This window comes from Populus nigra, chromosome 12 (genome assembly GCF_951802175.1).
Source record: "Populus nigra chromosome 12, ddPopNigr1.1, whole genome shotgun sequence".
In the NCBI taxonomy this organism is placed as follows: Eukaryota; Viridiplantae; Streptophyta; class Magnoliopsida; order Malpighiales; family Salicaceae; genus Populus; species Populus nigra.
Window position 1 is genome coordinate 3,594,357 of NC_084863.1, and position 27,442 is coordinate 3,621,798.

The window sequence follows — 27,442 nt, forward strand, 5'->3', positions numbered from 1 at the left end:
TATTATTCCTTTTAAAATTATTAAACCTTAAAAAAAAACAACAACTTGAGCTCCATTGATAACACCGGGTACATGTGGCAAGAACCTGGAATGGTGGGTCCACAAGCCAAACAACATATGATCGAAGTCATTTTGTAGATAAATTAACATTTTTAAAAAAACATTTAATTAATACTAACATTTTATTTAATTCTTCAATTCATATAATTTTTAATTTAATTTGGTATTTATATCTTTTTGTATCATTGCAATTTTGATGTCTCCGAAGAGACAACTTGGCTGTTACCAAAAGAAAAAGAAAGGAATAAAAAAAATAAAAATGGCTATCATTGGCCAGTATCAGTCAATGGATTGCAATAAGTCATCAACTCTTGTTGACTTGGCTGATCACCCTCTGATCCTCCTCTTCCAGTGATGTCATTCCGCCATTGCAAAGAGTGTCTGTTCACCATAACAGAAGGGCTGCTCCAACCAATGCGATCTTTCAACTAATCAGAAGCTCATTTTTTGCTTTATCTCCCCATATTTGTTGAGTTCTTTCAATGTTAGTAGTGCTCAGCTATCAATTTCTGGCTCCCTTGTCCTGCTATCAGATGATGTCTACAATTATCATCTTCTTCATTTTATGATCCTGGTAGGTTGAAAAACTTCTCACAGTAACTTAGCAGTTCCATAACCAACTCCATCAAGAGCTTCTATTGAATTGATGCACCAACAAGGTCACCGTTTACATGAATTACTGTTCGATTGTAAGCTACAAATTCTTTCGATAATTACAATTGCATGAGCATAAAAATAAAAGTCCATAGCACGAGCATATACAGTAAATCCCCCCTAAACTGAAAAATGTCACAAGTTGAGAAATCATTGTGGAGCATTTGATTCTTGGCTAGATGAGCAGAGTTAACATAAATGTTTTAAGTTCCAAAATTTCCTGGTCCTCAGTGATTGCGACTCATCTTATGGGACACGAAACTTTTATTCAGGGTTTACCACATCATCTCCAGGAGCAGCAAGCTGTCTATTGTTATAAACATGTTCAATTGGATGCAGCCCCGGTAGACAATTCAGCTGTTTCATCTCTTCTTGGTCGTTTTATTGGTGCTGGACTGGATTCCTCATCAATTTGATCAAGGACCTGATCGTTTCTTTCCTCTGGTGCCTTTTGCTTTCTGCTTATACTCTGGGAACTTTCTTCTAGTAAAGCACTCTCATTACTAGTTTTGACAAGGTCCAACTCTGAGGCTTCTAATTTGTTATTTGCAGATGACTGCTCTAACTTTGCTTGTAGAAGGGAAGGGTCGTCTTGGGAGGAGGAAGGAGCCTTGGACTTGTCATCCTCAATCTTTCTTTGTTTCTCAAACATCTCTTGAAGATACCTCCCCTGCTCCTCGATCCTCAATTGTAAATTTCTCTGGATCTGTTAAGAGGATAAAACATAATTATCAGAACATACCGCAGAACTGTAGTTACAAAAACCATGCACACATATGTTGTATTTCCACTCCATCAATGTAATATTACAGGTTACCAACTTAACTACTGGTTAGCATTACATCTAAACAGTTCCGTCAAAAAGGTAAAAGAAATTGCCATCTAAATTCTAAACCACATACACTGAAGCTCAAATATCAATAGCATACCTCAAGTTGTTCGTGGAGTCGCTTCTGCACTTCCATTTGCAATCGCAATGCTTCTGTGATCCCCATACTCCTGTTTTTGAAGCATAGATCAGCCTAAATTCAGCTTAATAGTCCATTGTTATTATTAATAATAATAATAATAATAATAATAATAATAATAATAATAATAATAAAACCCACTCCAGTTCACATATGAGTGAAGGAAAAATGACGCATGCATATTCTCTGATTAGATACTAATGCATCTTAAGGAGAAGAATATCACCTTCCTTCTTCAAGGGTTCACAAAACCCAATCGACTTGAAAGGTTGACAGATCAGAGGGAAAGAGTTCAAATGGTAGTTTTTATTACTTTCTAGTTTAAACCTTCACAACTACACAGACAGCAAAGGATATAGGAGTTCTCAGTAAAACGAGAACTAAGGAAAAAGCTTTTATCTCTAATGTTCCAGACAAAAAATGTGAATTTCCTTTCCACCCAACTCCTTCTTCACCTCTGCCAATTTATATCTTCCCCTCCTCCAAGACAGTTTTGAGAGGAGAAAGGGTGTTGGGCACGTCCTTTGGTTTGTTTTGCATTGTTAAGTCATAAATATTTTGATATGGGGAACTTGAGCACCAAAAATAAATAAATGTAGGCCTTCTCTGTACATTGGTCATAACCACACTATTTATTCTGCTCTCCTTTTGGAGAAAACCTAGTCATTGTACATTGTCTTATCATAAATGCATGTGGAGATTCCACCAGCCACAGCTGAAGGAGAAATATTAGAAACCAAAGTCAGAACTTAAAAGTTAAAAGGGCTTCTAACCATCACATCATTAAAAATCTACAGAAGTAAACCACAGAGCAGTCGTATAGATGAACTACTATGATTAAAAATTAAAATAAGGTTAGTATTGGATAAGTTTGATAACTACAAATCATTCAATATGAAGAAAGGTTGATGTCAAATTGAATTCGTGGTAGAGAATAACTTACGTCTTCAAGTCAAGAGATTTCATTTCTTCAATGGGACTCGTTTTTTTCTCTGAAGTTCATGAAAAAGCACGGTTATGTTTTGTAAACCACATAGAAAAGGGGAAAAAAATAAAAATAACAACAGTACATGTTTTTCCATGCCTTTCCATAATCTAAAAATAACAAATAGAAGGTAACAAAGACACATACAACTACAAAAGATTTTGGATAAAGTACGTATGAGAGTTTAGCAAAACTTGGATAATGTCAGAAAAGAAAAGGAAGTCAGTTAGCGTTACCATCAGATGACTCTGGTTTATATCTAGCACTTCTGTACTTCTGAAATTCAGAAAAGATGATACAAGCTAAATCAGTAAAATATAAAACTAGATTCTTAGGGGAAACAATACAAGGCTGAGGATTTGCATACCTGCAGGTGGCTTTTAACGTGATAGATGGTCAAGCCTTCAACATTCATGTGCTTTAAGACACCCTTGGGAGTAGCTCCTGTAATTCAAAATCAAAGTGATCAAGATTCATGACTAGATGCACTTAATTTTTGCTGACAAAAGGTACAATATAACTAGTAAGACCACTCACTTTCACTACCCCCAAGCTGATTGACAGCTTCTACAAAAGCCTCATGAAGTTCTGGTGTCCAGCGCATTCGGGGTTTTGTTGTGGGTGCAGCGGACAGTGGATTAGCAACAGCACATACTTCTCCACTATGAGCAGTTTGATGCTGATGAATTGGGGGTTGTGGCACTGAGATATTAGGAGATGGCTTCAACTCCTGGTACATTATTTAAAGTTTTAAGGAAATGAAAGTAACAACAGAATGTGAAAAAAGAAAGAAAGAAAGAAAGAATAATCATAAGATGGAGAAATTTTACACTATGAACATTAGAAACCAAGGAGACATCTTTACGCTGTGTACGCTGTTAATTACCGCATAGGAACAAAAACCATAATTATAAGCGGAACAAACCTTCTGTCTGGAATCTGTCTTGTTGACATCATTCAGAATTTCACTCCAATTTGGTTCCAGTTCATCATCAACAGAGATCAACTGATCTGCCCACTTTTGCCAGTCTGTTCGCTTAGCATGATCCTCGGATGCAAAGACACCTGCACTGCTTTCCACCTGACCATTTTGGACATGGACATTTTCAGCAAAATCAAGCAAGTCCTGAAGTGGATCAACAGGCCAGGAGAGATCCTTATTTTCATCAGAGTAAGCAATGAATTCTGCGGATTGCACTTCTGAATGAGAATCATGGGTTGGTGTAAAATTTCCTCTGTCCCTTAGTGACTGAGAAATGAATGGAGAATTATGAGACTGCCTTCCTTGTGGTGAAACTGAAGAGACATGCATATCATTGGAAAATCTAGAAGATGATGAAAACAATGGCCCAACACTCCTGTTACCGGGACTCAATGACGATGCCTTCTGAGATGCAGAATTTCTCATCATTTCCCTTTCCAAAGAAACCTGAAAAGAACAAAGCAAGTTGGGATGCTTTTCTTCAACGGCAGTAGGAAGAACTGGAAAAGATGAGGACATAGCCTCAGAAACCCTGAAGTTACTCAGCTGACTTACAACTAAACACTGATGAACAAAGGAAGTGAATGAAACCAGTGCCAGTAACACAAACACTAGTTACAAATTTAAACGTTTCCCATTATGGAAACAATAGAAGACAAGCTAGCAGTGAAATTGGATTCTGGCACATTAAATCCAAAATGGTGAAATTAATTCTGGTCACAGAAGCTTTTGGCCCACAACATTTCAAAAATTATAAAGCCCACCTTCCATTACTGAAGGACATCAAGAAGGAAGTTAGTTCAGTGAGATGAGGTTGGAATGGAAACAGCCAGTCTCAGGATCTCATCAATTTAATTCAACAGGTGTTGCAAGCCATATGAAATAGCATAAGGACTTAAGAAGGGAAATTCTTTTCAGAAGATAATCTTACATTGCGTAAACGCTTGAGAAAGAAATTATCTGCGAAAACTAGGAAAAAAAGAGCAAAAAAAACATAGAAACCGTCCTGTAAATCAAACACCCTACACAATCCAATTCGAACACTTAGATTTATATCAAAACCTAATAGCATCCGTACAGACACCCTAGAAGCTGTTTTCTGTAGTAAACTACCACTGTATCTTAAACCATGAAAACTCCATCCTTTGGTAGAGATAATCATCAGGTTCAACACATCAAAACCATACTTCCACCATAAAAAGAAAAACGCCAATACCAACCACCTGAATCCAATTGAATTACCACTAAAGATGAACCAAAACACACAGAAAAATTGTTAGCAACATAAAAACACCATTACCAAAACATTCAAAGTAACCCCACAACACAAAAAAAAAGAAGAAGCTTAACAGCCCAACTCACAATCAACCAAAAAAAAGAAGAAGCTTAATAGCCCTTTGGTAGAGATAATCATCAGGTTCAACACATCAAAACCATACTTCCACCATAAAAAGAAAAACGCCAATACCAACCACCTGAATCCAATTGAATTACCACCAAAGATGAACCAAAACACACAGAAAAATTGTTAGCAACATAAAAACACCATTACCAAGACATTCAAAGTAACCCCACAACACAAAAAAAGAAGAAGCTTAACAGCCCAACTCACAATCAACCAAGACCTCATAAAAAAAGAAGCTTAACAACCCAACTTAAAATCAATCAAAACCTCATAAAAAAAAACACACTCAAAATCACTAAAGGAAACAAAAACAAAAACAAAAGGTGGGTATCAATTGTCACTAGCAAAAACAAACAATATAGTAAAAAAAAAAAAAGATGAAGGTGATGTCACATGAAGTTCAAAACTCTTGAACTCAAATGGGTTGATAAGAATCTCACCTATAATTGAGAGAAGATAACGATTGAAGCTTGGTACAATTGGATAAGAACCCAATGGCTTGGAAGAAGAAGAATATTGAAAAAAGACACAAACTTTTGTCTTCTAAATTTCAACAAACTCTGATCTCTTACGATCAGAGAAGAGAAAACGTAATTAGTTTGTCCAGCAAATACAAAGGCATGTCTTCAAGTTTTGTCTCATTACTTCCCAACCGTTGTTTTCTTGTGAAGTTGATTGATGGGTGGTTTGTACGGTCGGTATTGGAGAAGGCAAAGAGAAAAAAATGGGTGATGGTGTGTACGAATTTCTTGGCTGCTATAAAAAAAAGATGTTGGGGCCAACTCTTGTTTCCTTTGGTACCCCTCAATTCGCCAAGTCTACTCTGTTTCTCCTTTCAAAGAGTTCTTGAGAATTTTTTAATTTTTTTGTTTTAAATATTTTTTTATAATTTTAAATTGTTTTAATATATTTTTAAATAAAAAAAATTAAAAAAAACCATTACCAAGTCTTAGATAATATTTTTTTTTCTTTTTTAATTTTATTGGTGGCTTGGTCATTCCTTCTTAAGACAAAAACAAACTATGATTGACTATATTTTTGTAGGATAAGACATTGCTTTAAAAAAAAATAAAAAAAAACACATGATGTTTGGTATTGGCATGTTGTTCTGCTGTAATATTAAGTAAAAACAGTGTTTGATAATTGATTTTAATTCTAAAAGTGTGTTTGAAATTTTATTGCAGGTTGGTTTTTTAAAAAAAATATTTTTTTTATTTTTTACACATATTAAAATTATCATAAAATATTAATTTAATTTTTTTTTTCAAACCAAACATATTTTTAAAGGGCACTCAAACACAAAAATAAACGTTGCTTAAATATATAAAGTAATTGAGTAAATTTTATTGTTGTGTTTTTAAATAAAAGATAATTAATAAAAATGGTAGTATATTAAAAATATTTTATTTATATAAAGTAACTTATAAACTCTTAAACTTGCATTATATGTGTTGATATTTGTTTTTTAGGAAAGTGGTTCTTAAGTTTAAAAAATAAAAGAAAAAAGTTAAATATGATAATAATATATATGAATAAATAATTTTAATAAAATCAATGATAAGATGAAGATGTAATAATAGATCATAAATTTTTTTTCTAATTACGGAATTATAATTTGGGTGGAAAATTCACAAATATTCCTTTATTAGTTTGTTGGTAATAATTTGGATGGTTTTTTCCACTTCAAATCCATTACAAGATCTGGATTGTTTTCAATTAATTAATAACATTACTTGGATATATCCCTCGAAGGATCTTGAATTAAAATCTAAATTTGATTTAGAAAGTGTATAATTGATAAGATGAAAATAATTTAAAATTTTAATTTTTTCATAACTATCTAGTCATAGTTTTGAAGTTTTAAAGTCTGTTTAGAAATATGGTTACGGTTATTTTTTAAAATGTTTTTTATTTTAAAATATATCAAAATAGTATTTTTTTTATTTTTTAAAATTAATGTATTAAAACAATTGAAACTATATATTAAATTTTTTTTAAAACAAACACTTAGAACACGGCGGGACTTTGGTTGGTGCACAAAGACAAATAATTGAAGAGTTGATTATAACTTAGTCCCTGTATTTATGAAAAGTAATTAACTAGTCCTTGTAGTTTCATAAAATACATATTTAACTTGTATACTCTTAAATTCATGTACAATTCAGTCCTTTTTTCCATTTCATATCCTTTTACCGTTTTTTTTTTAAAGTACAAAAAAAGAAAAGATGGATAATATGAAAAGATTGATGGAAAAAAAGACATTTTTTGAAACAAAATATCACTACATTAAAAGCATGATCACCTCTAGCCAAAGGATTATTTAATTTATTTAGATTGAAGGATAATAACCAAGTAATAATTAATTCATAAAGGCATAGTTTTTATTTTTATTTTTATTTTTTTGCACGACTCTTTTTATTAAGTTTGAAATCCAAATTAAGGTTAAGATTTTATTTGTGACAGAAATCTCAAAAACTAAGGCAAATCAGGTTCTAATGAGTATCCAGAAAAAAATAAAATAAAATCATTTCTGTTAACGCCAGTAAATTACAATACTCTAAACTCCCCAGAATTCTCTTAAATAAAAAAACTATGGAGATGGGATATGCAAGGAAGTTTTGTTTTTTGCGGGATTATAATTTATTAATATTTATAGATATAAGGAATCCACGAGTTGCATCAGGGGATGTAGCTCAAATGGTAGAGCGCTCGCTTTGCATGCGAGAGGTACAGGGTTCGATCCCCTGCATCTCCATAGTTTTTTCATTTAATGTATACATATTTTTTCATTTAATGTATACATATAAATATTTCAAATATATGTTAACTATTTTATTTTTTATTGATTAATAAATAAGATTGGTTGATAAATACTCATTGAATATCCAAAATACAATTAATAGTTAATGGATATCTAAATTATTTATTTAATGAATAAAATATGGATATTAAAAAATTCAACTCGCCAGTGTCTATTATTATTATTTTTTAACATATCCCATTGTTATTTTTAATATTGATGGTCGGTGAATAGCGTGCCCAATACCCGTTGCCATATGTCGGTGAATAGTGTTTGGCAACTAGGATAAGGGTGTGGGGTGGTGGGAGGGACAAGAGCAATGGATATTTAAAAATATTATAAGTGGATTATTATGGAAATAAAATATAAGAAAATTAAACCAATGCGAACTAGAAAATCCGAAGCTAAGGTAAACTGATGGTACATGACAGAACACTATCTATTTAATCAATAATAATTATGAGTGGAATAATATTAATTCAACGAGAAAAGCAGAGAATGGTAAGAAACTTGCTTGTGGATTTCCATTGCTTCTTGCTTCATCGCATGCGTTCCTTGAGTCAACTATGGAGCCTAAGAAGAAAGTCATGGATCAAGATGTAGAAAACAAGATGCTGGAATACATGGCTAAAATAACTGTGCTATCCCTCTTCTCTGATAGCAACTTAGGGTTGTTAGAAGGGGAAAAAACAGCGTAGATATGGTACTGTCAGAGAAAAAAGATGAATTTTATGTTCTTGTTGCTCACTGAAACCAATGACCAGAAGGTCTGCGTTATAAATTCTGTAGAAAAACATAAACGAATTCTCTGAATAATCATATCCAGCTACACCTATTTTACAAACAGTTGTTGATCTATGTCACTTTTATAAACCAACAGGGAAGGAGCTGAGCCAGTGGATACTGCTGCAGTGTATAAGATGAAACCTGTTCTTGAGATTCCACTGCAAGAACATCTCCAGCCCCATCAGCACTAAGACTGTCTTCTGCATCGTCTGACCAAGTAGAGAGAGAAGAAACTAGCAGTCAATCTGAACAATGGCTTCCTTGCGAGACATCCCGCCTTGGAGATCTTAGGATACTCACCTGCAATCTTTCTCGGAAGCTCTTCAGTAGTGGTTTTGAGGCTCAAAATCCGAAACAGACTTCCCTGTAAGCACCTCGGAAACTATGCATCTTAGAGCCCAGGTATCAGAGGGAGCCTCCTGTACATGATCAACTACAGACTCTGGCGCCATATACAAAGCACACCTCACGAGACAAGGAACATGCTTCCTTCTGTTGTTCTTCTCAGCTTTCCTCGCCAAACCAAAATCCCCTATTTTTGTCACAGAATCAGTAATGCCAGTGCCAGCCCCTTCGGTCAACAATCTGTCTTATTCTTCAAATTATGAATTGCGATGATTAAGAGATCATGAAGTCTTATATGAATGTTTAACTCAGTGAGAGAGAACGCAATAGTTTCACTGGTTTAAGAATAATTTCCGTTCATGTATCACAAGTTGGAAACCCATGATCCAAAATTCCCTTTCTTCGGTTTGAGGACAAGCTTCAAGAAATAGGCAATGTACATGGAACCTGAAATGAATCCACATGCATGTGTCACTATTTAAAAATCTTCCGTGAACATGAAGTCCACACCCAGGGCAGTTGTTTGCCCTGAAAACTGACAAAGGCGGGCTCCTAGCTTCTATAACCTTGTCATTGATAAGGCCAAAAATACTAAATAAAACTCGAACAAAAGAACTATGGTCATCTCCTGTGTTCTGTATATTCACAAACTTCCTTTTGTAAACAGGAGAACTGGTTAAAATGCTGCATCTACAGTGGGAGCAAAATTCATTAATTGACGACCTTAGTGCGGTCTTCATCATCAAACACCATAAGAAACTATTAACAAAAGCTTATAGTTTTCTGCTCGTCATCTGTTATCTCAGAGCAATCAAGCTCCTGTATCAAAAAAATACTGTTTATGTTTCCCACTGTCCTTCGGTCGTCCAATTGCAATCAAGTGCCTGCACGAAAAATATATACTAGTTATATGAACAGAGAAGACAAATATCAAAATAATTCTATTGCTGGAGTCGAGGAAGTTGAAAGCACACTGTAACCTTTACCTCTTCATGATCAAGCTAGAATGTCCTAACCTATACTATTCATGCCTCTGCAATATGCACTTCCACAAGAACATCGAAATGCCTTTACTGGATGGTCATAATCATCAAAGTCGATTCCATAATCCTGCAAAACATTTCATGTGGATTTTCTTAGCAGATATATTCAACAAAACTCAAATGCAGAGCACACTGAAACAGGGATATAAAGTATTTAATGAGACATACGTTCTAAATTGCATAATAATGGGAAGCCCAAAACATTAGTTAGAAATGGACTGTCTGTGCTGTTAACCAGAGATGTTACAGTTTAGACTTTGGATAAAACCACAAACCATTTTTCCAATAAAGAAATTAGATGTTTTATCTGCCCAGCCAGACACTATCGACAATGAAAGCAGATCCTATCTGTTATCAGAAAATGGAAATAAGAATTAAGCAAAAGTAGCACTTTGCACATACTTCAAAAAAGCAACAAGGAAGCGAAGTTCAAATAAGCTTTACTCGAGATAATGGCTACCAGTACCAAACAAGCTTTGGACAGCTTTTTCTAGGGCTTGAAACATCATTTGAATAGGGCATCAGCATAAATAACTCAACAGTACTAAGTATTTGTATAGAGAAGTACACATATCTATCTATTTTAATATTTTTGAGTAAAATGGTCAAAGTCTCAAGCCAGCAAGCATGGATAGTTCATAGCGTTGGTGTCAACCACCTTGTATTAAAAATAAACAAAAAGAAAATGGATATCACATGATACCTAGAAAGTCAAAACCCTTTCATGCTTGTAGCAGCATGCTTAATGTGGAAGACAGTTTGGTGTATCTTAGGAAAGTGGATGCTTTTTCTCAACCATCAAGCGAAGAATTCGTTCATAGTTCTCACCTCAAGGACAATTCCTACACTTTATATACCATTCACTGATCATTCTGTCAAGTTCAGATGCATTGGAAATATGCTGACAAACACATCCAATCTGTAAAATGGAGAGGCAACCAGTGACCACTGGCCTCCTGTTGCCTGTTGTACAAGTTTAAATTGGTTGGATATTAAGAATGGGACAGCACAAAACACAAGAATTGTGCATCTATTTCACTCTTTTCCTAACATAAGTTTTCTTGCAACCCTGGGAAAATAGCCCAATCAGTCCATGTATAATGGGGTGAGTTTTCAATCTGTGTTCGTATCTTTACCTGAGTCAATTTTATCCTTAAAAATGACTGAGTTTCTAATCTATCATTTTGTTAACTTTTTCCATCCAAATTCATTGAATTGGTCATGCACATGACTTAATATTATACTGAGAATGACCTTGATCTTTATGGACGTGAATTTTTTCACACTGGACCAAACTTCTCTCCCTCTTTAAAACCTCCTTCTCCTCCCCTCTCCTTTCTCTCTTTTTTGATCCCCTCCTCCTCCACCGAGTTTTCCATTTTTAGACTGGTTATGTTAAATTGGACAGAAAAAGTAAGCATAAGAATATATTGGAAACTCGATCATTTTATATGGATAAAATTAGGACATATTGGAAACTCATACAATTAAGGATATAAGGACATAATGGAAACTCATCCAATTATGTAAGGACTGTGCCATTTCCCCTGCAAGGAGTCACAAAAAAATGCCAATCAAGAGTGTTTTGCTGAGTGTGTTGGACAGAAAGGACAATCTTCTTGGCCCAACTCTCTACCAGGAAGATTAAAATGGCAAACCTAAATGCTTATGGGCAGTTTCACTAAGATGACTATTCATTTCTGGATTTTCACACAACTTTCCCAGATTCCCAAAAGGTAGAAGGTGCAAAGTAAAATAAGTACAAGTCAGAGTCTCACTGAACTGTACCAAAGCCATATTACTCCAGTCATCTCCAAGTATGAGAAGAAGAGCTCAAGGGAAGGGAAATATTTTTTCTCAAGATGAAATTCCTGGTACTGAATTTAGCTTCTTTCAAATTCTTTTAGAAATGCCCTCCAAAAAAATCTATGTAAATAATTCTCCTGCTAATTCATCATGCTATTCATCTGTTTATATGTTTATTTATTGTGCATCAGTATGAAATGACAAGTGTCACTGATTCTTTCTTTTTTTCAAAACATAGAAACAATACAAACAAATGCCCCACCATACATGTTTGAAGGCTAAAAATTTGCATAAACATACTTGTGAAATAAGCAAGTATTACCAGATCAATTATTACTAGAACCCACTTACCCACGTCAGTTCTTCTGAGGCAGTTACATCCCTTGTAGTGAAAAAGGCAAGCTGCATAAGGGGAAGAGAAACAAGCTCTTCAAATGTAGCTCTTCAAAAATGGGTTGCAAAGAAACTTTTAAAAAATAAAATAAAGGAAAAGGAAAAAGGAAAAAATGTAAGAGACATTGGCAAATGATACCACGTAAATGCATACATGGTAATAATGATGATCAGGGGTCTCCACTTCAACTGGAATATCGATCAAATTTCCATCATGACATCTGCAAAAGGAGGAAACAGAGAATGATATGATAGAGAAAATGAAATGGAAAACATGGGAAGTGAGGAGCACAACTCAAACAAATTAAAGGGCAAACCTAGAGTTGCAGCAGAAAATCAGTGTTGCTCAAGTTCATGCAATATGTATCATGAAAGCAAACACTGAAGTTACTTAAGTCAATTGCATTAGGTTGGTGAAGTTTCTTCATTCTATGACAGTTTTACAAGAATGGGGCCCCATCTATTACAAAGGTTATAGCAATAAACGAACAAGTAAAAAACATTCTCATTCCAAAGATGCATTTCACAGCAACTCAACTCAACACACATTCTGTTCGATATGCTTGGTTGTTTCTTTTTTAAAAAAAAAAAACTTTTGACTCAAAGAAAAGTTATATATATATGTTTAATTACAAACAAATTTTGACTTGAAGTTTCTACTTTTACCTTATTGATTCTAACTTCAGCTATATCTATATTGTTTCAAAAAATAGCTTCGGGTTACTTTTCATTGAACATACTTTTGACCTAAATTGATTTTACAATAAGTTATTTATGAAAAATAACTTTGAATTATGATTCAAAATAAAAAAGTTAAAATGTATATCAAAAGAATAAATATTAATTAAAAAGTATATTAAATTTTGTTTACCCCAACAAACAATGGGATTCTTTATGATATTTTCCATTAAAAAGTAATTAATTAAGAAAAAAAGACGAATGAATACAATATGTCATAAAAAATACTTTTTTTTTCTATCTCATTTTTTATCTTATAGGGAGGCTTGCTTCCTCCTCACCTTTGTCTTTTAAGAAATTTGTCATTGCTCTGCTTCTATTGCTGTTCATTTTAATGGAGCTTTTAGGTCTTCCTTTTATTCCATTCATATTGTCTGTTACACAAGTACTGATGCTAAATCGAGGGATTGTAACTGTTCCAAGTGTCATTTCAGGTACCAGAAGTAGTGTTTGATTAAGTAATTAATATAAAAATGTAACCCCTTCTGACATGAAATTAAAGAAATAAAATAATATTTAGAAATTAAAACTGGAATCCCTGGTATAATAAGAGGCAAGTGGGTAATGTGAAAACGAAGGGTGAAAGCAAGAAAAAATACCAGTCTACATAAATGCATGCACACAAGTGAAGTAGAAAACATCACCTATGATTAATAAATCTTGCAACATTGCCGCTGAAAGTTGCATCAAGACACAATGCTTCTTCATCCCTCAGTACTTTCTCTGAGCCCCAGTCTGCATCAAGTGTAACAGGATAAGTATGCCTGTTATTGCCTCTGTTCTGAATATTTCGTTCATACAACTCTGTGTTGGTCAGTATTTCCCCAACATATTCACAGATGAAGGATCCTTTAGGCAAATCCTGAAGCGTCCTAAGACCCCAGCCTTTACCTTGAGGAGTCATGAACACCTGTGACAGGAGTAAAACATCAAGAGATCATCGACTACTCACTTTGAAAGCTATCCTCTCACAAAATTATGCAACTACAAACACACTGATACATAAATCAATATAAAAAGTACAATCTATTTAAAGCTAATAAAGCAAGGATGCTAATGCAAATACTGGTGATGTAACTATACCAATAAAATACAAACTTGTCTTCACTTGCCTTCGACCATGGAAGTTTCAAAAGCCAAGTTATATAAGCTAATCTGGAACCCATCTTAGAAACCATTCTAAAGTCAAACATGTCAGATCAACTAGGGTAGTGAGTAGTGTCAATAACATTTTGACCAATGTCTTGGCTAAGAGACTAAGAGTGGTGTTGAGGGATGCTATGCAAAATGCATTTTCGAGAAGGTAAATGATAGTTAAAATACTTCTAGCTAATTAAGTTGTGGATGAAGCTAGAAGGAGACAGGGGAAAAAGATCAGTGGATAGGAGACAACCACCTTCTTTATTACTTTCCCACTTCTCTACCCTTCTATTATCTTCATAGTTCCACCATCGCAAATTTCAATAATCCCAAGGAAGTGAGAATTATACCCTTCATTATATTGAAAATATAATATGATAAAGAGTCAGAAGAGTTAGCTTCTCTCACCCAAATCCTTAACTCTGTTCACATTTCCTCTAGAAGGGACAAGGGAGCATCGTAACCAGAACTTTCAGGAAACAATTTTTGCATATTCCTTGTACATGAAAATCCCAACCCACACTCCATGATCCCCTAATCTACCTCTAGAAAAGTGTATCTGGAAGGCAAAGGTAGTTTGTAAGGTTTAAAAGACATGCATGGTTCTGTAATCAAAGCAACTTTGCAGAAGCAACTGACATAGCAAATTCAGACTCTAATGAAAATGATGAAACTAGGAAAAATGGTCCAAATCCTCTATATATATACAAAAAAAAAAAAAACCCGCCAAAGCAAAGCTACTCCCCAAACCAAAAAAAACCCCAAGCTCTCCTCACTAGCTTAATATTGACTGGCTCTTAAGAGGGCATGCAGGATGGAGTTCAAAGACAAGACAAGTCAGACTACTTTTTGAGATATGATGCCATATCTAATCCCTTTCCAATTTATCCATTCATCCTTTTTCCTGCCTTTGCGGCCTTATTTTCAGTGGTAAGCAAACAGAAGAATTCACGCTTCTTGAAGCAAGATAACCCCTAACTCAGACAATGGATAGGTATCATCAGCCTGACCATTCCTTCCAGCTGCCCTTACTGGACCAGATAACTGCTGCCCCCCCCCCCCCCCCCTCCTGACCAATAGATCTTGGCGGGTTCTTCCATGGTACTTGTATGGGAAGCAGAGAGTGGAGACTCCTGCAGAAAGCCAGATGAAGGGAGACATGAACTGGACAGCTAAACCTTGGTCCACAGTCCTTGACCCCAAAAGGTTTTATCTCCAAACATATATGTGATGTGTTTTTTTGGCTTCATGAAACCCTGAGCCATCCATGCCTCCACTGTTCAATGGCATGGAGGATTTGTGTTGGCTTTTCTCTATTTTTCAAAAGATTTTGTCTCTGCCCTGATAGCCTGGAAGAAGTACTTTTACAGAGGGATTTTGAGAGGTTCAAAGGATGGATGCTGCTGCAGAAATGTGATGTATGCTATTACAAGTGTGCTTGGTAGCAGCGCAATTCAAGAATTTTCCATGATGAGAATCTTCTATTCCTAGTAATTACATTGCTTTTTTTCACCCTACTGCTGTGCTGCAGGTTTTTCAGGAGCATTTCAAAAATACAAAAGGATTAGAAAGCTTTGTTGCACTAGTTTTATTCTGTTCTTTTTTAAGGCTAGGGTTGCAGAAGGATGTCCAGTCTCGTTATGTCATCCTTCTCCTTCTATATGATGAGTATTTCTTCTTCTGTATTAAAAAAGAAAGATGGTATAATGCCATTCTAACAGAAGTTGCTTCCAAATGTCCAAACATCAAATGGGCAAGTAAAGATATAATGGAAAGCCAATTTGCCATCAAAACCTCTATCAGAGATGTCAAAGTGTATCTTACCTGCAAGTCACATGTAATACCACGTTGAACCACTCGATTTCCACAAGTCATGTGACATCCACATTTTCTCCAGCATTCTTTAATAAACTTTCTGAGCAGGTGACCCTTGCATGGTTCATTCTTTGATCTCTCTAATGGACAGTCTTGACAATAAACAAAATGGTCTTTTTTAGGGGTCCGTCTCATGCACACACATGCAGTTAGAAAATCATCTTTCAAAAGGCCTTTTGGAGTGTAAGCAAATTCTCCACCAGTTTCACGAGCACATGCACAGGGTATCTGAGAAGAAAGGCAATCACCTGAACAACTTGAACAGCAATCTACATCCGCTATCCGAGCCAGTGAGATTAGCAAGTAAGCATTTTGATATATTATATTATGTGGTATATAAGTGAACTTTGGGAAATCCTCATTGCCAGATTCATCTACCAATGAAATTTTGACATTTTCTGCACCCTTTGTTATATCATTGAGACTACGAACAGACCTCTTCTTATCACAAGCAGTTGCTTTGTGCTTAGCCTTTGGTAAATTCTTATAAGAATGTGGCAATCTGAAAGAACTTGAAGCCTTCTTGTCCACGACCATATCGGAATTGTCAATTCTCAAAGCTTTGTTGTTTGGCAGTGGATCATGAAGTTGACCCACTTGCACATAACATTCACACAAATCTTCGAATAAAGTCTTCATAGAAAATTCAGGTGTGACAAGTTTGTGTGTCTTGAGATATTTATCCTCCAAATACTTGAGAACTGAATTGAAATCTGGAACTTTGAAGTTTTGACATCTAACTGCAGAATCACAGTTTAGTGAAATTTTTACTTCTCCAGAGGTCGATGAAGCAATAAGAACATTGCTATTACAGTACATCCTATCCTTGGAACTTGAAGCATCACATTGAGATCCCAGGCGAGTTACCAAATTATTCCCATTTGTTGAACCAACAAAAGAACCTCGAACAACTAGCAAGCAAAGATAGGTCAGGAAAATAAAATAAAAAAAGAACAGTTATTGACAGGTGCAGAAGGTGAAAATTAGTAGGAAGAAAGCATTAATACTATAAGAGCATGACAGTAGAAAAGATGCCATTAATTACCAAGCATCAGATTTTAACAGTAAGGATCCAAAATAAAAAGGGCTATACGTTAAATGAATCTAAACAATCACACCAAACTAACACCAATGAGCTTTTTACATAACATGGACATCTAAAATCACCATATCTAAAAAAAAAAAAAATTAAATGGAGAGCATAGTAATTTTTCTCCAGGTGAATGACAGCCTCCTCTATAGAAGATATTGCCCATCCTCGAGTTGCATTTCTTGATTTAAAAGTTAAAATAGAGGATGACAGAACAAGGCTTAAACTCTAAGATGTCATCCAAATATGTTGACTGTTGAACAGGATATTAGATCAATAAAAGAAAATAGACCTGATGCTTATCACCACCATTTCCAACTCTTATCCCTAAAAGGTACATGCAAGTAATACGCATTTGGGTTTTACATTGCAAAATTCACACCATCATCCATGGAACACTGAATGAATGAAGGAGACAATCATATTCTAATACAGGCATTATCAAAAGTAGAGAGTTACCATTACCTGGATGGACCGCTGCTGGGGGTTCTGCAAAATCTGCCTCATCACTGACACTTTGCTTAGTTCTCGGCTTAATAAGCTCTCTGGTGTGACAATTACTAGACATTTTTTCTTTCTGAGGATGAGAACAGCGAGGTTCAACAGCCAGTCGTTCAGAAGAAAATGCGCATGATGCCCTCTTACAAGTTGAGTCTTTAGGGGCCATCGAAGAGAAAATCACTTTTTCAACTGGGCTCAGGCTATCTGTTGAAGAAGAAATCTGATCTTTCTGTTGTTCAAGATGTGGTCTCTTGGAGGATCTTTCATACACAGAATGTTCCATGAGACTTTTCTCGTCTGATACCCTCTATTCATACAAAAAAAAAAATCATAGAATGAGGATTTTAATCAACTGCAAAACAAAGCTACCAACACTGTAAATCATGTCTTCGCAGGCATGACAAACTGACAGGCTTCCCAGAGAAATTTATCGGTAAAAAAAACGACAATGAGAGTAGAGGAAAGATTGAGCAAAATCTACCTCACTTTCCTTCGACTCAAAATACGCATCTATGAGTGCCCGATAATCTTCTGCTTCAATAAGTTCCCAGTTCTTATCAAACAGCTTCAAGAGATTTAACAGCACTGGCTTCACCTCTTCATCTCGAATTCCCAGAGCTCTTGTTGCCTTGAAGGCACAGCTAGCTCTCTCTCTGGTGGCCATAAATAACTATTAAAGGGAATGAGCAACTCTTCAGTTCTAACTACTCAAAGACCACCTATTTATTCTAAAGATGGCTCAACTCTCAAAGTCAAATCTTCAAATCACACATTCTCAAACCCTAACAAAATACAAACTCCATAGCACTTTGGTTGTACATGATAAGTCTTGCTAGTTTATGGTGTCTCTAAAAATAATCATGCACATAGTCAAAAACAAAAATACAATTTCATTTGTGGATGGGTGGAGTAAAAGAAACAGGTTAACTAGAATAGAAACAACAAAGCGATCCCCTTTATGCATAATTCAAAACTATAATCTTTTGAGTAGGATTCTACAACTGAAACTCGAAATGTAATGGCACTTGTGTAAATTGCTCAACACTATACAACACAACATTAATTTCTATTCTTATGGTTATTATTGGTAATTATTTAATTTTCTTTAAAAAAAAAACCTGCACGATGGACACATCTACTATCAAGGAACAACAAACTTTCCACTTGGTTCAAGTCACAAATTTCCAAATCAAAACTTTTAAAAAATAAAAATAAAAAAGAACAAAAAGACGGAGCAGAGACAGCCAAGTAAATCATCCATGTAAAACCACCTCAAAGTAAACTCCACGGGCCTACTTAAGCATAAATTCAGGTTTTCTATCAACCTCGCACTATCATAGACCTCATACGATTCGTTTCACAAATTTTAAACTACAACCTTCAACACAGTTTGGTAACCAAGATGTGAAACGAGACTCGAACCAATTATTACCTTCTATTTCCTTCAAATTCCCAGCAACCGAAACAACAATTAAATTACACCAAACACAGTTTCACAATTCAATTCCATTCCACCACTAAAATGAATCTATTCAGTTTTCCATAACCCATTGTTTGGTTGCTAAGCAAAACAAAAGCAATTTTGAACCTTTGGAGTTGGGATTTTTGTGAAACCAGAGAATGAAAAATTAAACCCTTCACCTCAACTAAGCCTTCGAATCCAACCACTCAAAAGCTTCAATTAATGTGAGATTTCCATTTTTCACAAACCAAGGGCAAAAAAACCCAACCCCAGAATCAAAATTTTCCCACATTTTCCTCCGTTTTCTCGGCAACCAGACAACACCCTTTTCTATTCATTAAAATACCCAGAATTTCTCACTTTACAACCCAAAAAATAAAAACAAAAACAAAAACATGGCCATAATTTTTTTCCAGTATTTATTAAAACCCGAAAATCGAAGCATCATGTTTGTTTAACAAAAACCACGGAAAAAAAAAACACGAAGCATGCAAAAGTTTGGTGTTGGAGTGAGTTTTCTCCGTAACAAGACAGAATATAAATTTCCTTAGCAACCAAGCAAAACACAAATACTCGGAACGACCAAACAAGCCGAAATAAGACGAATAACGAAATTCGACGGGAAAAAAAAAAACACAATATTCGAGATTTCTATATGGTCATCGAGAAAGAGGAAAACTTGCATGCATTTTCTCGGTAACCAAACCCAAGAAATGAGAACAACAATTATTATAAACCTTAAAACCCATTAAAAAAAGTAGAAAAGAAAGAAAGAAATTACAGAGTCGATAATAATATTAAATTTAACATGCAAATACGTGAAAATGAACAAGTAATTTCTATTTTTAACTTACTAAACTGAGCTTTCGATTCTAAAATGTCTTTTCTACTTCGTGGATTTTGGTTTTCTTTTTCTTTTTCTTTTTCCTTTTTCTTTTCGAGATTTCAAAATTCTTTTGGAGTTGTCTAGTAGACCTTGTGAGATACAGATAGATTATTCTGGCAGCTAGGGCGTGTATATTTATAAATATTCTTGAAATGTTGGGCTTAAATAGTAAGTGGGCTTATGATGCTGATGGAAAAAATAGGAAAAAAAATACATACATAATTACCGTAAAATTCTAATTTAAAATTTTCTTATTAAAATATTTTTCTCTTTTATTAATTTGTCTCTTTCTAAAAGCCTAGGGTTTATTTAAAGGTGTGCTAAAATTTTATTTTTTTAAAAAAAATTATTTAAAAATATATTAAAATAATATATTTTTTTATTTTTTTAAATTTATTTTTAACTTCAACACATTAAAATAATTAAAAAAATTAAAAAAATTTAAAAAAACACAATTGTATCACAATGTGGGCTTATAATTCTTTAGATAAATAAAAGTAGAAAAGTAAAGATATAAAGTAAGTACAGTAGTACAATCAATTATAATAAATAAGGAGTTATTTCTTTTTTAGAGCTAAATATTATGTCAATAGTTATTTTTTAAAATATTTTTTATTTGAAAATATATCAAAATAATTTTATTATCTTTTAAAAATTTTTTTTACTTTAATACATCAAAACGATCTAAAAACACCAAAAAATAATTTGAAGCAAAGAAAAAATAATTTTTTTGTCAAAAGCATTGTCATGCATGGACGCGTGGCATCAGGAGGTCGTTGGAGTCGTCACCTAATTGTTTGATTCAAAGTCGCTAAGAAACCCGGGTATATTGATTTTATCAGAGATTTAAGGGTAGGGGACTAATTGTGGCTAAGAAAGTTATTAGCACTCCTAGCGTACCCTGCCTAAAGTAAGCTGTTTTTGTGTGGTTTGATGTGGTTTAGAGGTTTTAATAGTTTTAGGATCGATGGTCTATTTGTGGTTTAGGATTGAGATGTATTCATAAGAATAAATCCGGTGTTAAGAATTTATTATGAACTTTTATACCTAAATAAATTCTTATGAAAAGGTTTTTCGTAATTGGTGTATTACAGTGAAAAATACTCTGAATTAAAATTGATGAATATTTATAATAACTCTGAGAATTTTCTGATCAACTCCTGATATTTCAAATACTAGTTTCACTTGTAGGTCCAACATTCTATACTAGAATATTAACTATTAATTCTAATTAATTAAAATACAGTGATTATTGAAATATTAGTCAAATTCTCATAGATTTAATAAATTAATTATTAAATCTTAAAATGCATGCCAAAATACAACCGAGACCCAATAAGAATTTACGAATAGCTTTTAGTCTTTGACATAAATAAAAAGAAGGTTGTAATAATGAAATGGACATGTAAGAATTTGGTCCCTCTTCGCAAGGAAGGGAAGTCTAGTTTCTTTTGCAATCCAAAAGAATTGTCTTTCTTTTCAATTGAGCTGCATTTCCAATCCGTTTAGTCGGTCTCATACCCAAGTTCCCTTATTTATTTACGTAACACTCTTGATATTAAAACCAGCACCCCTGCCATCTAAGTTTTGTAGGAAGTTCCCAACCTCCTCTATATTTTTTAATTTTCATATAGAAATACTAAATAATATGATTTCTTCATATTTTTTAGAGATTTGATCACATGTATTTAAAAATATTTTTTTATCTTTTTATCTTTCCCCTTTTTTTGTCATTCATTTAACACAAAGTAAAAAAAGCAAATAAAAAGAAAATAAACACACATACATATATATTATTTTTTACTATATTTTACTCACACACACCCACAATTATCAATTTACAAATCACCAAAATTCAAAATGATCAAAACAACACATTAAATATTTACAAAAATTCACAAATCAATCCGGAGAAATTGCTGAGAATTCAAGAACAGTGTTGGAAAGCTTTTGAGTTACAAGAACAGTAGTGCGCGTGGGTCTCATGCACCACCACCACTTGAGGCGCGTGAGCCCACGTGCCGTCACTGGTGAAGACAAGAAAATTGGTTGACCGGGAGTGATTTCTTCTCTTATTTCTTCCTATGCTAGAGGTGAGAGCTACCGCCACCTAAAAAACCTAAAAAATCACACAAACAAATCTATCGGGTTTAATTTTTTTTTTAGATTCGCCTCTCTCTCTCTATATTGTAACTTACATTCTTCTGTTTTCATATCTACTCCTCTCTATTATCTATAAATTAGGGTTGTTGTGGATGGAGGGAGGCTAATGACACTGCCACAGGGAAGAGAGAAGAAAGGTGAAACGGCTACATTGTCATGACTAATGATAGGGGAGGAAGCGATGATGGATTGCATACTGCTCGCGATGCGGCTACGAAAATGGCTACGATTATGTCGTGGGTATGTTGATAATGAGTTGATAATGGGTTGGTTTGGTAGAGAGAGAGCCATTTTTTTCTTTATATGGGTAAGGCTGGATGGGAGCTGTTTTTGGACAAATAAAGAGTTGCAAGAGATGGTGATAAAGGTTATTGGTGGGGTGCCAGCTTTAGGGAAACTAGAGGAGAGGTTGAGGTCTATGATTGGGTATGACAGTTGATGATGTTGAACTTATTTGATTAATGGTAGAGAGAGACTAATTGACTCATGGTGAAATTTTTTGTTGTGACCAAGAGAGGGAGAGGAGGGGTTGTCAATGTGAGGATAGTTATTGAGGCTACTATTGATTATGTTGGTTATGGTCGCTGGCTAGGAGAGTGGTAGTTGGCCTGATGGGTTTGTTGAGAAGGGGATCGTTGACGAAAGGGAAAGCTTGGTTTGGCGCTGTTGCTTTTGTGAGACTAACAAGGGGGCTAGAATGACAGTTCCAATGATGGATTTCTGGATTGGTATAGGTTGAATGGTTTGCTAAGATATTGATAATGGTGGATGATCCAAGCCTGAGGAGGGGATCCGTGGTTATCTTTGGCCAATTTTGTATATTTTTTTCTTTGCCTTTCATCTCGCTAACGACTAATATGGGTATAATAGGTTTAGGGTTTTCTTTTGTGTTGTGTGGGTGTGGGGAGAGAGTGTGTGAGTGATTTTTCTTTAACTCATTCTCTCCTTCAACCTCCCTTTACTATAAGCACATATAGATCAACAATTGGATTTCAAGAATAAATCACAATTATTCATTTCCTAACTTGGAGACAAAGCAAAGAAAAATGGACTCTTGAATTAACAGAATTGATTGTAGATCATTTGATTAAAAAAAATGGGTTGCTTGGTGAGAGTGTTTTTAATTTTTAAATTGGTCATCTTCCTTCCACAATCACAATTAGATCATTAAAAAAATAAGTGCATTTTTTTCTTTTTTCTTTTTCTCTCTCTTTTTTTAATTATTTGGAAAAGGTGCCGCAAACGACATAAATACATCAAAAACATATTTTTAATTTTTTTTGTTGTTTTTTGGCTTTTTTCAAAAATTTATTAAAAATTAAATAGAAACAATAACTTTCAAAACGTAAAAATAAATAGGTTTTTAGTGGGTTGGTATTCGAGGATTTATCCCTTTATCCAAACATAGTTGTGTGGAAGAAGAAAAAAGAAAAGAAACTAGGGTCCCATATATTCCCTTAAGAACATGAATCTGTTCTTTTTTTACAGAGAAAAAGAAGGTGATGATCGAGGGAATCCATCTTATTATTTTTATTTTCTCGTCTTTGAATGGATCATGGGAGTTATTTGTCATCTTGAAAGCAAAAGTTCTGATATTGGTATCATTGTTCCATCAACGTGAATGAATCATATATATATATATATATATATATGATACAGAAGGCTAATTCTTGGCTCTCATTAATTAATAATTGAAGAACGACAAAATCTGGTTGGGTGTTTCTCTCATGGAACGCTTGGTTTCCATGAATAATACTGCTATGATGTTCCTCTCCCGAAAAATTATTTTATAAATCTTGCTTTTCCGAATTCGTAAACTTTATTTTTACTGTAAACATAAGGTTAATGATGCTTATAATTGAATCATAAGCCTTAGACAAACATTGTTGCCACAATGTTTTTCTAAGGCTATTTAGCTTTTTTTAATTATTAAATTATAATTGATTTTTCTAATAAACTTACATGACTAGTAAAGACTGTATAATGGCTCGTAATGCTTATATATAATAATTACTAATAATAATTAAAATTATCTAATATAATATTCATTGATTGTGGCAATATTATTGTAACTACTCTTCCATTTAATAGACAGAGAATATTAAAAGCCAATTATCGTTATATTTGACATGGTATTTTGAGGAGGTAAATGTTTAATTTTTATTATCTATCAATCTTTACCTATATTTGTCTTTTAAAATTCTATATAAAGACTTAGTTAATCCGAGATATCTCGTCAATTCTAGAAACTAGCTAATAATACGATTAGAATGACCTAATAAATAAAAAGAATTATAAAGTTATTTTTAAAAAAAATATTATGACTCGATCATTAGACATAAAGTACCCTATCTAGAAAAATTATAAATTTAATTCTCAATCAATCAAATATTGAAGGATAAAATTGAAAATAAATTTTAATTATACAAAATGATTTTAAAAAAATAGTAATTAAAAATTAAAGATAAAAATTAAAATATAAAATAAATTTATATTTGATTGAATGGTAAAATTAAAAAGAAAAATATGTACAACGTTAATTAATCACAAACTAATTAAAACTAAGAATAAATTGAAGAAGAAGAAAACAATAATTAAAACATCAATAAAAACTAACAATTAATTGAATCAAATGAAAAAAAAAAGGGACAGCAAAATAAACTATTACAATTGGATGGAATTATAACAAACAACAACAAAAGTATATTTATTATTTAAAGTCATTTTAACTCATTTTTATTATAAATTATTTATAAAAATAACTCTTAAATCATAACTCAAAGTTAAAAACTACTTTTTATAAGTTACACCAAACATTTCTCTCATCAAAAGTCTCTGAATCATCAAGCCATGCACTATTAATTTTTTTAAAAAAAAGAAGAAGAAGAAGAAGGAGGAGGAGATAATAGACTAAGAGAAGGACATAGAACAATACCATATCAAGATTCCATGAATTTAAATCTCTAGATACTCCACAACAAATCTTATTTCTCAAAGAAATAGTCTTCTTCAAACCAGTTTAAGGACTCATCTAACCATTGAATCCCCACCGGCGCACGCAAGTTAATCTTCCTCCACCTTCTCTTTTCAAGTTCAACCACCCCTGACATATGTTTTCCTCTTAGATTGAAAAGGCAGAAAAGATAGCTCGATAGCCCATCCTTCAAGAAATCAAAGTTGATCTTCATCTAGATAATTTCTGCACAAGGAAATTAAACTGCTCTGGATCATCATAGCAATAGAAATAAAATAGTTAATTACTTAGATTTACTGTGATTTGATCTTACTATATATCCTCTTTCTTGCCACAAGATTTGAAGATCTTCAACAAGATGAATCCAACTCCCAAGACTACTGCCCCTCCCACAACGATTGCTACTGTCCTCCCTGTGCTTTTTCCATAATTGCTCTCTTTTCCTGGCCAAATTATCTTTAGTTTAGCATATATTCATACTATAATTCGACAATTAATTAACATGAACATTTTTGTCTTAATTTTATACTCTATTCTTCTACCAAGTTTACCTGGGTATGAGTTGCCTGGTATCCCATCTGGATAGTAAGTATAGCTCATAAAGCACTTGTCCATATAAACTTGGCTAGAAATTGAGGCGCCACATTTCTCTTCAGCTACTTGTATTGCAGAACTTATACACTCACCACAATCACAACCCTTGAAATCACCCTGACACTGTGCCATAACATGCAAAGACTCATAATTTGTCTCATAGAACCCTCCTTCACTCACCACCCCGCTCTCCATTGCTGCGAAGGCTGCATTCTTCAACTCTTCGAAACCATGACCCACCACCTTTTTTTCGCTGCATGTTTGATGAAGCAATTCATGCGTAGAGGTCTCCTCGACAAGCCCATCGGTTTCATACTTGAAATAGCACCCATCAAGGTGAACCCTAGCCGCTAGAGCTTGTTTACATAGGCTGTTTGATACCTTGGGAAGTGTGTTTACACAGTTATAGCACTCGTCGTTTCTCAAATCATTTCTGCATTGAAAGAAAGCAGAAATGCCAACATTTTCGTCGCCGGCTGTGGTTTTAAAGAACTTGGAAGTAGAGGATTGTGGTAAGAGCTCTTGGAAAAGGGAAGAAAGGGTTTGTGAGTGAGACTCGGTGGAACCATTGTATGTTTGGTTCGAGCATTTCTTGTACACCAAGGTGCTAAAATCCGAACTACATTTAACACATGGTAGTAAAAGCCCTAAACTGGCTGAGAGAACTAGCATATGAGATACAAGAGAGAATGATATGGAGGTTGAATCCATTGAGGAAGGTGTTCGTCAATGTTGATCCTGTTTAATTAGGTGTTATTGGTTTCGATGGAAATATTAAGGAAAATAAAACATTGATTAAGACTACCATATAGTTAGGCTACAATGAACCAACATGGCAGTTGGGAATATTTGAGCTTATTTTCCAACCTAACTTATCTAATTGCCCACTAGGTGAGGCAATCAACCAAAATCTCAACCCTCGACAATACCACTCAAAAGTGATATATTCTGATTTAGATGAACTTAGTCGCTCTCAGTTTGTCCACAATAGCACCTAATAATATGCATGATTGGCTAACAAGTGTTGCTGTCATTTGTAAATAAATAAAGAAGAAAAAGATTGATGTTGATTCCACCTTGGAAAGAAAAACTCTTTTTCGAGTGTTTATAAACATAAATTTTTATTGTATAGTAAAGATGGGCTTTTACGAGCTTCATAATGCTATTATATGAATATTTGTAATATCTACAAATTATACTTGGAACTTAATATGTATGTCAATGAGATTAATTTATTTTTTGAATTTTCATAATTAATTTAAAATATAATTGTTTCATTAATAATTATATTGTTTTATTAACGGTCATAATATTAACATGCATGATTTTCATTATAACATTTCAAGTCTAATAAACATATTACTACACATATAACACTTACACAAAAAAAAAACATAATTTCTTTTCTTTATCTTATCTTTTTATTTTTTTAGAGGTTTAGAAATCTTAGTTTTTGTATCTAACATATTAACACCTGCAGATGTTAATTATACCTATGTTAAACACGTTAAAACAGTATTTTCGTACCCCTCTATACCCATTTTTCATCTGTTTCCATTTATGAACAGTTATATCTACAATAATTACCATAATTTTGAATGTGTTTGTGCATGTATATCATCATATATGCAAAGCAAAATTTCTTGTTTTATATTCTAATAGGAGGAGAGGAGGTGACTTTTCTCCCCAACTCCACCCTTTCTCTTGAGGGTAAGTGAAAATGTTGATTTCAGATTCGTTGAAGCAAATAAATACCCAACAAATAACTTTTCTATTTTGTAGTTTACAATAA

General features: G+C 33.8%; 3 protein-coding genes and 1 non-coding gene across 10 annotated transcripts; 1 reads left to right on the forward strand and 3 right to left on the reverse strand.

Annotated features, from left to right (window-relative positions):
• Window positions 1-668: 668 nt before the first annotated feature.
• On the reverse strand, window positions 669-5,830 carry LOC133669933 (protein PHR1-LIKE 1-like). 3 transcript variants are annotated; one of them, XM_062090264.1, is made up of 8 exons: window positions 5,495-5,830; window positions 3,593-4,096; window positions 3,205-3,397; window positions 3,035-3,111; window positions 2,904-2,943; window positions 2,626-2,674; window positions 1,644-1,713; window positions 669-1,420 (listed from the first exon to the last, which is right to left on the reverse strand). In XM_062090264.1, exons 2-8 carry the CDS (start codon window positions 4,076-4,078, stop codon window positions 1,040-1,042), a joined length of 1,296 nt encoding a protein of 431 aa, XP_061946248.1. In that variant the 5' UTR covers window positions 4,079-4,096; window positions 5,495-5,830; the 3' UTR covers window positions 669-1,039. The 3 variants fall into 3 exon arrangements, with proteins under 3 accessions (XP_061946248.1, XP_061946250.1, XP_061946249.1); XM_062090266.1 differs by lacking the exon at window positions 5,495-5,830 and adding an exon at window positions 5,012-5,460; XM_062090265.1 differs by lacking the exon at window positions 5,495-5,830 and adding an exon at window positions 4,205-5,460.
• Window positions 5,831-7,736: 1,906 nt separating this feature from the next.
• On the forward strand, window positions 7,737-7,809 carry TRNAA-UGC (transfer RNA alanine (anticodon UGC)). The gene has a single exon. It is a non-coding gene; the product is annotated as a tRNA-Ala (tRNA).
• A 752-nt stretch (window positions 7,810-8,561) lies between these two features.
• On the reverse strand, window positions 8,562-20,031 carry LOC133669474 (probable inactive histone-lysine N-methyltransferase SUVR2). 5 transcript variants are annotated; one of them, XM_062089631.1, is made up of 9 exons: window positions 19,888-20,031; window positions 18,053-18,241; window positions 17,530-17,878; window positions 15,930-16,891; window positions 13,610-13,875; window positions 12,382-12,448; window positions 12,186-12,236; window positions 9,972-10,095; window positions 8,562-9,869 (listed from the first exon to the last, which is right to left on the reverse strand). In XM_062089631.1, the coding sequence occupies exons 2-8, from the start codon at window positions 18,233-18,235 to the stop codon at window positions 9,997-9,999; spliced, it is 1,977 nt and encodes a 658-aa protein (XP_061945615.1). In that variant the 5' UTR covers window positions 18,236-18,241; window positions 19,888-20,031; the 3' UTR covers window positions 8,562-9,869; window positions 9,972-9,996. The 5 variants fall into 5 exon arrangements, with proteins under 5 accessions (XP_061945615.1, XP_061945618.1, XP_061945620.1 ...); XM_062089634.1 differs by having other exon boundaries at window positions 19,893-20,026; XM_062089636.1 differs by lacking the exon at window positions 19,888-20,031 and having other exon boundaries at window positions 13,610-13,700; window positions 13,857-13,875; window positions 18,053-19,849.
• A 4,883-nt stretch (window positions 20,032-24,914) lies between these two features.
• LOC133670234 (plasmodesmata-located protein 2-like) lies at window positions 24,915-26,595 on the reverse strand. Its single transcript, XM_062090753.1, has 3 exons — window positions 25,608-26,595; window positions 25,370-25,499; window positions 24,915-25,281 (listed from the first exon to the last, which is right to left on the reverse strand). Coding segments are annotated over exons 1-3 (885 nt in total). The 5' UTR covers window positions 26,362-26,595; the 3' UTR covers window positions 24,915-25,280.
• Window positions 26,596-27,442: the final 847 nt, after the last annotated feature.

What these genes read in the sequence shown, in the direction of transcription:
- LOC133669933 (XM_062090264.1), bottom strand. Translation starts at nt 4,078, where the DNA reads ATGATGAGAAATTCTGCATCTCAGAAGGCATCGTCATTGAGTCCCGGT. An exon ending in TAAACCAGAGTCATCTGATG is followed by an intron (nt 2,675 to 2,903) that starts GTAACGCTAACT and finishes CATGAACTTCAG; the next exon opens with AGAAAAAAACGAGTCCCATT. An exon ending in GACTCCACGAACAACTTGAG is followed by an intron (nt 1,421 to 1,643) that starts GTATGCTATTGA and finishes TCCTCTTAACAG; the next exon opens with ATCCAGAGAAATTTACAATT.
- LOC133669474 (XM_062089631.1), bottom strand. Translation starts at nt 18,235, where the DNA reads ATGGCCACCAGAGAGAGAGCTAGCTGTGCCTTCAAGGCAACAAGAGCT. An exon ending in TTGAGTCGAAGGAAAGTGAG is followed by an intron (nt 17,879 to 18,052) that starts GTAGATTTTGCT and finishes TTGTATGAATAG; the next exon opens with AGGGTATCAGACGAGAAAAG. An exon ending in CTGATCATCATTATTACCAT is followed by an intron (nt 12,237 to 12,381) that starts GTATGCATTTAC and finishes CCCCTTATGCAG; the next exon opens with CTTGCCTTTTTCACTACAAG.
- LOC133670234 (XM_062090753.1), bottom strand. Translation starts at nt 26,361, where the DNA reads ATGGATTCAACCTCCATATCATTCTCTCTTGTATCTCATATGCTAGTT. An exon ending in ACCAGGCAACTCATACCCAG is followed by an intron (nt 25,500 to 25,607) that starts GTAAACTTGGTA and finishes TAATTTGGCCAG; the next exon opens with GAAAAGAGAGCAATTATGGA.